Source organism: Buceros rhinoceros, unplaced genomic scaffold (assembly GCF_000710305.1).
Source record: "Buceros rhinoceros silvestris isolate BGI_N320 unplaced genomic scaffold, ASM71030v1 scaffold17173, whole genome shotgun sequence".
Taxonomy (NCBI): domain Eukaryota; kingdom Metazoa; phylum Chordata; class Aves; order Bucerotiformes; family Bucerotidae; genus Buceros; species Buceros rhinoceros.
This window is the reverse complement of record NW_010404392.1, coordinates 55,451-65,884: the sequence shown is the minus strand read 5'-3', so window position 1 is coordinate 65,884 and position 10,434 is coordinate 55,451. Positions and strand designations below refer to the sequence as shown.

General features: G+C 38.9%; 1 protein-coding gene across 1 annotated transcript in view; it reads left to right on the top strand.

Moving 5' to 3' along the window:
- LOC104491031 (probable C-mannosyltransferase DPY19L1) overlaps nt 1-10,434 on the top strand; it is a 40,274-nt gene that overhangs the window by 3,511 nt on the left and 26,329 nt on the right. The window contains exons 2-6 of the mRNA XM_010133386.1: nt 871-895; nt 2,160-2,247; nt 2,849-2,986; nt 7,260-7,380; nt 8,988-9,081. Of these exons, the coding sequence (XP_010131688.1) occupies nt 871-895; nt 2,160-2,247; nt 2,849-2,986; nt 7,260-7,380; nt 8,988-9,081 (466 nt within the window). The remainder of the gene's footprint in view (nt 1-870; nt 896-2,159; nt 2,248-2,848; nt 2,987-7,259; nt 7,381-8,987; nt 9,082-10,434) is intronic.

Sequence of the window (10,434 nt, the reverse complement as noted above, 5' to 3'; positions counted from 1 at the left end):
TCTTTCCCTCTGCTCCATGTAGCCTATGTGAATAAGAGCGCTCTTCATTAACCGTAAAGATTTTCTTGGATTGAAGGCAACTAGTCTACCTGACCTTTATAGGGTAAGAGAACCACTGTGTGCCTCGACACCCGCAGTCTAGAAGGAGCACCGTGCTGCTTCTAAATACCTGCCCTTTATACCGCACCCATGATGAGTGCTGCCCGAGCAAAATGGAGTAGCTTCTGCTCTCTGTGGATCTTGTCATGCTCAAGAAGTGGGAGACCTAGATTGTTTACCCACCACTTCATCATTGTTTGTCTTTTCCCTTTGTCCCTCAGGTTACCTCCCTTGTTCTGTAGCTATGTAACAACAATGCAGATAGTCTCCAAATGGAAAAATGGAATCTTACTACATGCAGAGTCTACCTTTTTTAGCAATGGTTGTCTCTGTTGTGTTGGTTGTTATGGTCCGTTTGGATCACTCAAATTTTACAGATGTCCCCTGTATCACACCAGAAAGCACAAAAGCCTTATCAGTCCTGATCTCCTTCAAAAGCTTTTTGGGTGAGATGATGTATTAATACCTTCCAGCTTGGAAGTTTGGTCTGTACCGTTTCCATGGGTTGGCAGATTCTGAAGAAACTGCCCAACAGTCACTGCAGGATTACGGCTGCAGGAGACAACCAGGCTGCATGATGACCTTTAGCCCTTCCTGGCCACAGAGTTTCAAAGAGCTGGCCATGAAATTCAGAAGTTCCTCTTCTTCTGTGCGTCTGGAGACTGAGTACCTTCTGTGCATCTCTGAATTAGTGCTGTAATTAATAAACAGGATTTCATGTTCAATTATTTCAATATTTGAGTAACTTGACACCTTTTGTTTCCTTTACAGCTGCTATTGCAGGAGTCCTGCATTGGTAAGGTTAAATTTATTGCTCAAGAGTAATACGGTATTTTAAATAATAAAAATATCATTTGGACTTATATTTAGACAAGCTATTTGGATAATTTATATTTAGATCTTTCATCTCAAAACACACTGTTGTCTCTAAGATGAATAATTTTGTTCTGAAGCTGACGTGAAAGGTTTCTTAAGCCTGTGTAGCAAAGAGTGAAGCTGCTTTCCAGGTGGAGAATTGTTGCTTAGCGATACAAATTCAGGCACATTTCCACTAACAGACTTTTTTTACTCTCAGTGGGTTTTAAAAGTCCAGATAAACCCTTTCAACTTTCTCCTATGTTCTGCTTATTTGAAGTCTGCTTTAATTTCTTAGAGAAATCATGATGCAAAACTAACAGAGAAGTCTGGCCAGTGTTTTCTTCGTCTACAGAAGAATGGCCTTTCAAGTACTTTTTGTCAATGAAATCCTTGTGTTTCAGGTTCCATCCTAACCCTCACCCTTCTTTTTTGTTGTACAGACTTGAGTGAGAGTGGCTCCTGGAGTGATTTTCACCAGCTGCTTTTGCAGAGATGGAAAGTAACAGCTACTGCCACTCTGATTTTGTTTCCTAGCCCGAGAAGGACTAGTGATTTCTAGTAGTTTTTCTGGCAAATTCCCATTCAAAAGCAGAGTCATGTGCACTGCTCTGTTTCTTGCTTTTTCCACCCTTTCTGGAGGTGAAGCTCCTCTTGGAAATTGCAAATTTTGCCTCCAACGTGATTTGCATTTTTCCTGACTTCTTTTTTCTTCCCTATAGTTGCACCTTTATTTAAATATGCTTTTGATGGTAAGCTCATCTATAATAAAATGCAGGTAACTGCCTTAAAATACAAATCGGGAGAGATTTTTGTGGAAAAAACATACATGACTTGTATGTGCACCATTATTTTCACCAGTTTTTAATCTGTGTTTCTATTAACTTTTCAGATATTTGAATTTTCTTTCCTAATATGTAGACTTGATAGTATTAGTAGCATTAAACTTTTGATCCTTAAGTGTCTGTGCTGAAGTTAAAATGACTGATTCCATCACAGAATTTAATAAACGGTCTGTAGGTTCCATTTCAAATAATCTGAGTAGAGGAGAATGTTGATATAATACATGAGTAAATTAAAATACCACTTTGTAAGCAAACTTTGGGTCTTCACTGGATGTTTTGCCAGCTGTTCCTTGGTGTATATGAGTTAGTGCAGGTTCTAGAACTCTTTCTTTGGTTTTAATTATTGTTATTTTTTAACAGGTATCACATAACAACTCTTTTTGAAAATGACCGTCACTTTTCCCACCTGTCAACGCTAGAAAGAGAAATGGCTTTTCGCACAGAAATGGTTAGATTACATTCCAATAAAAATGCAGTGATTGGAAAAGTTCCGTCTCTAATCTGGTGATCATGGGCTTTCCAAAATGTCTTAATACCTTCTGGATAAGTAAATCTATCGATACCTTGCAACTAACATGTAGTACGCTTTTACACGCAGAGCATTTGTGTGTCCTGCAGCTGATCCCTATGAATGTATCTCTTCACATTTCACTTCGAATGTAATTTACATGTATGATTCTAGAGGACCTAAAATACAAAACTATTCTTTTTTTTTTTTAATATTTTCTTAAATTACTAAATGTTGGCATACATATGTGTACATATTTACCTTTTGGCTGCTTTTATGTTGTGAAATCCTCTGCTAGTGAGTAGCTACCAGCCCAAACGAGAGATTTCTAGATGTGCTATGAGACGAGGTGGAAATAACCTCACGTTGCTGTTTCAGCAGCACTGATAGAAGAGATTTGAAAAACTGGATAGTCATCTTGCATCATTTTGTCCTCTTTGTTGTATTATAAAATTTTATTGAAAGCCCAAGCTTGTTTATGGCAGTTCATGAAGCAGAAGTGACCTCTTTAATCCTGAGTAATGGTTCTGCTCTCCCGTAGGGTCTTTATTATTCCTACTTCAAGATCATTATTGAGGCACCATCGTTTTGGAATGGAGTATGGGCAATTATGAATGACAGACTAACCGAATACCCTTTAGTGATTAACACCTTACAGAGGTTCAATCTTTACCCAGAGGTGAGCTGTTCTACAAATAAAACCGTCAGACAAATCTTTGGTTTCTTTACAGATATGTGTTACCCTCGAAAACGTGGTTGTAAAGTTACAGTGATTAATGGAGCATTGCTTAAATACTGTGTTTTAGTTCCAGATTTAAAATGAGAAGGTTACTTCATACATTGTGATGAATTCTCAGACTTCAAGTGCGTCTAATCTATAGATGTTACTATTTTGTGCCCTGAAGTTGCAATCCTATTCTATACTTCTTGTCTTTTGTTCTTTTCACCGAGAGCAGGTAAGTAGCTGGCATTGTGTACTTCAGGAAATAGGAAATAATGACAATAATACCTGCAGTCATACAGGTATTGAGAGGTTATTTTGGCGTGTGTTTTGTGTAGCACAATGAACTAACCGTCACAATTCACTGTGACGCTAAAATCTATGAGTGGCAATAGTTTACTTACACACTGCAGAAGAAATTCCTCTGTAGAAGACTTGACTGCTGTTGTTCTGTACCTGCTTGATGTTAGACTTGGTACCTGGTTAGATTCTGTTCCTACTCTCCTTCTTGTCACTAAAGAGAACGTGTCTTTAAGTACAGGAATGTTGGGTTTTCCCTCTCTTACGGTTTTGTCATCATGTCTCAAACATTTTGCAAAGGGGACACTCCTTTTGTTAATTTATATTTCTGTAACTCCATGTGTCAGCAACAGCTTTTTTTTTTTTTTTTTTGAGAACTAAGGACTAATAATGGCTGTAATTGTTGGTTACTGGCATTTATACTTGTTCTCCTGCTCTGTGGGACCTTTCAGGAATTGTACGTGTAAGAGTTCTTGGCATGCATGTAATGATTTCATTTGCTTTTTGATTCCTTGCTCTGGAAGAACTTAATGCTAATGTTTTGGGTTTGTCTGGGGGTTTTTTCAGTGGTTTGGTTTTGTTTTGTTAACTCCAAAGGTATTTCAGTTTAGTGCTAGAAATGCACCATTAGGAACAGTACCTTATTTGAGTATGATAGAGCTGTTTTCTTTAGCTGAGGAACATTTATTGACTTCAGCTATAGTCTGTCTTGCAAAATCAAAGGTAACTGGTCAAATGAACTTGCTGTTAGAGAACCATCAGTATCACCATGAAAGATGACTAAGTAAATTGGATGATGGAATCAAATCAAGAGCAGTCAGATGTAGTGGCTGACAGTCTGCAAGAACATTAGATAGGTTACTGTGCAGAATGTGTGGGCTTGCCTGTTCATTCAGGGTTTTTTAGGATCATGCTGGTGCTCATAGAACTTGGCGATCAGGTGTGAATGCATCTTTTGTGTGCCTGTGTGGGCATGCAAAGCAGGCAAACAGTCGCCTCTGCTCCTTTCAGTCATTTACTGCTTATGTCTGTAAAGAGATTTTTTTTTTTTTAAGTGTATTTCTTGGGTATTCTTGTTGCCACATACCTACATCTATAAAACCACCAGTGGGTGCAGCTTGACATTTGAAGTATGTTCTCCAAATTTATCTAATTTTACTTATGGTTATAGTGGGGCTGGGTGGTGGAAAGGTGCTTGTGGGTTTGTTGGCAGTGAAATTTTTCCTTGTGATCCTCAATATCCAGTCACATTTTCTGAAAGTGTTTCATTTCCTGTTTGATATTTTAGGATCTTTCCTTCTCCTTTCAGCCCAATAGTAGTGTTAAGGCTGAGTTTTCATAAAAATTTTTGGTTGTTTAGCGGATTCCAAAATTAATCACATCAAAAATAGCCTTGAAATCCAGTTGCAAAAAAGGAAGTTAAACCCATTACGAAAAGTAGAACAATTCACCTGCTTGTATGGCTGGTACTAGTCACGAATACTTCAAAAGAAGGAAAAAAAAAAGTGGGTACATAGAAATCACTACATCATCTGTGGTGTTAATTATAAATATAAGAAGTAAAAGCAACAACTCAGCCTTTGTAGTTGTACACTATTCCAGTCCCCATAAAGTCTTGGTTTTCCAGATATTTGCTGCATAGTCAGGTTGTTCCAGTAGTTGTGATGGTTTTTATATCTGTGATCCCTGATGCAAAATGGCAGAGAGATCACATGTTAAGTTTACTCTCTGGCCATTCATCCTAACGGAACAGTTGATGTTTCTGTGTGTGTATTTCAGATATTTCATCTGATGATGAAAATTTGAATTGATGAGTGTTGTGTAGTTGGCCTGAAAGTGCTTTCTCAAAGACAGTGTTTGTCTTTTGCATGAAATACCTAACCTGGTAATTTTTTGGGGAGTATTCATTTGTGGTGACATCTGCCTCAGACACAAGCACTTATGACATAAAAAGCTTAAGTTGATAAATCAGTAAAATTGTTTTTGTGCAACATTGGCTGAGTAAGAACGTTTGATGTTCAGAAACCTTCAGGAATTCGGGATAGTGTACTTTGCAGGACGGAATATCGAGGCGGGGTGTCTCGGTCTAGAATGATGTAGTTACATTTTGAATATATAAAATTTACACTGTGAGAGTGTAAAGCCACAGATGAAATGAGCCATGGTGATTGGAGCTCTGGTATTAACAATTAAGTATAGAATCGCAGAACAGTTGAGTTGGGAAGGGTTGTCTGAAGATCGCCTAGTCTCAACACTCTTTGCGAAGCAGGGTGAAGTACAGCAGGTTGCTCAGGGCCATCTCAGGTTTCATTTTGAATATCTCCACCTCTGGGCAACTTGTTCCAATGTTTGACTCCCCTCAAAGTAAAAGTTTTTTGGCATGTGTAGTGGAATATCCTGTGTTTCAATGTGTGCTCATCATCTCTTGTCTTGTTCAGCCGAAAAGAGTCTGTCTCAGTCGTCTTTGTGTCCTTCTTGTGTCTTGGGCAGCCCTGAACAGGACTCAGCACTGGAGATACAATCTTGGCAGTGCTGAGCAGAGAAGGACCTCCTTGCCTGACCTGGTGACATACAGCCAAGGATACATTTGGCTTTCTTTGCATCAAGAGCTTATCGCTGGCTCAAGTGCAGCTTGTCCTCCAGGACTCACAAGTCTTTTTCTGCAAAACTGCTTTCTAGCTGGTCAGCTCCAGTTTGTACTGGTGCGTGGTGGTGCACCTCCCTGGTGCAGGACTTTGCATTTCCTTTTTTTGAGATTCCTGTTGCCCCATTTCTCTAGCCTGTTGAGGCCCTTCTGAAGGGCAGCACAAGCATCAACCACTCCTTCCCGTTTTGCGTCACGTGCAAACTTGCCGAGGATATTCTCTTGTGCCATCGTCTAGCCACAGCTGTCCCCTCATCTACCCACACAGTCATCTCAGAATGTTATGAAGTTGGGCAGGTGTGATTTCCCCTTGGTAAATCCATACTAACTGCTTCCAAACACTTTGTATGTTTGGAAGTGGTTTCCAGGAGGATTTCCTCCATCACATTCTCAGACATCAAGGTGTAATTCCCTGTGTTTCCCTCCTTGAAGATAAAGTGACATAAAGAGTTTTATTAATTATATGGTGAAAGAAAAGAGGGAATCGTCCTTCTCGTACATGGTTTCTGTGACAGAGGGCTGAGGCAGCTCATACTGCAGTGGTGAAACACATTTGCAGTCTGGGAACTCCTGGGTTATAACTTTCAAAGCAGCTCAGCTGGAATGGTCACATTACTCATTTATGAACTCAATAAAGTCAGTTATATCCTGACAGAATCACTTGGTGGTGTTAACTGGTGACTTTGCTGTGAGATGAGTTGTCGTTTTTCTGTGTGTAAAATACTGATGTTATCTGTGTAAGGAGTTAGGATTTAATTTGGTGGTTGTTGTAAGAACATTAAGACCTTTGCATGGAAAATGAAAATGCTGGAAGCCCTTTCTAATGTGTGTTTAAATTTAACCTATCAGAGTTTAGCTGAGTAGAAACCCTAGAGATTTGGTCCATTAATATTCTTGCCAGGTGGAGAAAAATTAATTGATTTTAATGGATTTAATTTGGCCATCCATCCTCTTCCAAGAAAATCAGGGATTTTAATATCTGATAAACAAAAAATAGTTAAATGAGGAACCTTCCAGACAATACTGAAGTATAGAATTTTTTCAAATATTGCAGTTTGATGCATGAAATTATTTCTGTTTTTAAGCAGTTGCAGTTTTAGCCTATTAATGAACAGTTGGTCTGTGCAGCCTTTAGGAAGTTATGGTCAAAAATGCTAAGCTGTTGAGCTAAATCCTGAGTTTAAAATAAATCCCGGGTGCGGGCCAGTTGTCATGAGAGGTTACTTTGGGCATTGAGCTCCTCTCAGAGTTCCTTTTCAGAAACTCCAAATCCTGTTTTCCACCTAGGTGGTCCTGGCCAGCTGGTACCGCATATATACCGCCGTTATGGATTTCCTTGGTGTGCAGACAAAGACGTGTTGGACTGTAAACAGAGGAAAAGGGCTTAGTCCTGTTGAAAGTTGCGAGGGTGAGTTGTGTTTTATTCTGGTTTCTTCCTGGAAGCGTGTAATTGTGCCTTTATGTATTTCAGAAGCAATAAACGTTCCTGTGTGTTTATTGCTCACGTGCTTTCTTTGGCTAAGCTTGGGGTTTTGGCAGGTTCACAACACAAGTGAGAAGCGTGAAAAGAAGAAGAGGTACTTTGGAGGGGTGAGAATGTGGGCTCCTCCTACCTAGGTTCAATTCCTATACCGCACTTTAGAACTTCACAGCTGTCGAGCATTCATAATGTGGGGCTGTTACAAAGAATAAGATGTGCTACATGCAGTTGGAAACTACTGTTAAATTTTTGTAGCTTCGGTAGAATCTCCAGTGCATTCCAAGTTCCTACATTTCAAAAACTTGCCCTCTAATTCCTCTCCTAACTACAACTCGAGGAGTTGGTACCCACAAGGCTCCCTTTTGGAGAAGTTTTGTGTAGTGACTCTGCTGGGAAAAATTCTCTTCCTCTTTTGACCTGCTATTCAGCATAAGAATTTTAATCTTATACCTTGATCTCGATACCAAAGCTTGGATGCTGCCACTTGCTTGGGTTTTTTTCCCCCACATTTAAAGTATTGGCTTGTCAAGTGAGTATTCACGCCATAAAAGTACCTTGCTGAGAAGCGCTCTTGATGTTCTACAGTCAGTTAAAACTGAATGGTAGATGGTAGCTTGTGAAGTTGTTTCATTTCATCTTTTAAGGTGTCTTTGGTGACAAGTTAGGCTTTTGCCTTCACACAAAAGCTAAAGAAGTTTCATAAGAGTTTGAATGATTCACTTCCTTTAATTTTGTCAGAAGCAATAAACAGTGAATAAATGTATACCTTTTCCTTCCTGTTCTTCTTAAAAACAAACCCAAACCAATGAAAACACCAACTATGGAGACTAATGTGTTTAGTGAGCGTGGCATCATCTTCAGAGAAATGTCTTGCCGGGGTTTCAGCGGTGGTGGATAATCATTCCTGTGTGTGAAACTATGCAGTTTCTGTATCTTCTCTAGAATGAATAAGGCTTTTAATGCTGTGCTTCTGAAACAATTAGAGCCAGGAGGGTTTAAAGAATTGATGGGAAAGAGAATAACAACAGAAATGTGAATGCGGAGGTGTTTGTGAAATGAATAAATCAAAAGCCTTGCATTATTGGAAAATCTCTTGGCTTCTAATGAAACAAAGCAAAGAGCATTGTCTGTGATATGTTTAAAGATGGATTTACTTTTGCAAGAGGTGGGAAGTGAGAGCTTCAGGAGTACAAACCTGATGTAAACAGCTCTATGAAGTCAAAACATTGTCTGTGCAGAATGTTCTTATGCCTTCTACACTTTGCAAGCTTTTTCTGAACAGTTAATGCTTCCCTCTTGACTTACTCTGTTGCTGACTGCCCCAGTGCTGTGTCTGCCCCTCCTCTATTTGTTTTTTCAGGAGTGTAGTCTTGCAGCCGAATCTCCACCGTAATCTTGATGACATTAACTTTTTTTAGTTGTCCCTGTGTAGATACCTTGTGGTAACATGCCGTGTGCTGCATGATACTGATTGTAGGGTGGGTTATATGATCTTTCTTCTGTATTTGACAGTGTATTCCCTGTTTGTTTGTTAGGCTTGGGAGACCCTGCCTCCTTTTATGTTGCTGTGATTTTTCTTTTGAATGGATTAATGATGTCACTGTTCTTCATATACGGTACATACCTCAGGTAAGGCAGCTGAGACTGAACTATGTGGTTGGTCCTAGCCGTCAGCTTTTATAGGAAACTTGAAAAATATTTTTATGGGATATTGCTTATTTGTTTGAACAGTATAGTGCTTTCTATTTACATTATTGTTAAAAATTTACTGAAACAGAGAAGGTTTTTGCTTAAAATAAATGACGATGCCACAAAAATTGTGGAAAATTTCAGTGAAGCGATATCTCAGTGATGCCACCAGTGGATAAAACTCACTGCTGTGCAGGTGTTAAACGGCTTTTGACAGGTTTCTGTTTTTAAAATTATCAGTGAAACTCGTTTGTAAACAGTTTGAATGACAGGATACTTCTAACCAAGACTGGACATTTCCCAGTGCTTTGCCTCAAGTCGTGCTGTGTGTCTTTCAATTTGAACTTAACTGAGAAGATAAAATACCATTTTAAGATAATGCATTCTCTTGGAGATAGCTATATACTTCCCTTTTCCTATGAATTTGTGTTTTCACTACCTGTCCTTACATTTCAGGAACTGTAATACACTTTCATACAGAAATAGACTCCACATTCAGCAGAAAAACAGAAGTGGAAATATTTTTCCATTTACCTCTACTTTCATTTGTCAGTTTTGCAAAAAAGCGAAAGGCTGCATCATTTTCCTCTGAGAGATGTGATCGTTTTTCCCTTTCGTTCTGTGACTTCACTGTCTTGTGGGTTTTTCTCCTGCTCTCTCTGAGGCCTGTGCTGATAGTTCATATAAAGAATAGTTCGTATAAAGAGTAGTTCATACAAAGGGCAGGAGCTGACAGTGAAAAGAGGAAACTGCCCGGTGCAATTCTTAGGTGTTGGGGGGTAAAGCGTCTATGTTTGTATTCCTTAACATAGGAAACTAATGTCTCATGTTGAGGAAGTAGATAAAGTCTGAATATTCATATCATTAACTTGTCTTTTTCTCTTAAGGGAGGTCCTGCATTTTATATATTAATGTCATTGAAAAATCAGTAAGCTCTTCATTTCTCAGTACTTTCATTAGACTTGGGTGGCAATAAATATCAAGTATTGATAATAATTCAGTTTTTACTATAAATAATCTGCAGAGTAGGTAGTCTAGATGACTAGAATATAAACGCAGCTCTTTCAAGGTGTAAGCCACCAGCTATCTGGATTATAAAAAGAATGACAAATGACTACGAAGTTTCCTGCAGATAGGATTTTCATCATACTTATTTATTTATTCTGAAGAATATTGATAGTTGGATACCAGATCTAGATGAGTGCTTAGTCATTACGGCTGTTCCAAGGTTCCTCGTAGTCAAAGCAAGCCAGAGTATTTAGGCTTTTCCATAAGATGTGAAAAAGATGGAAG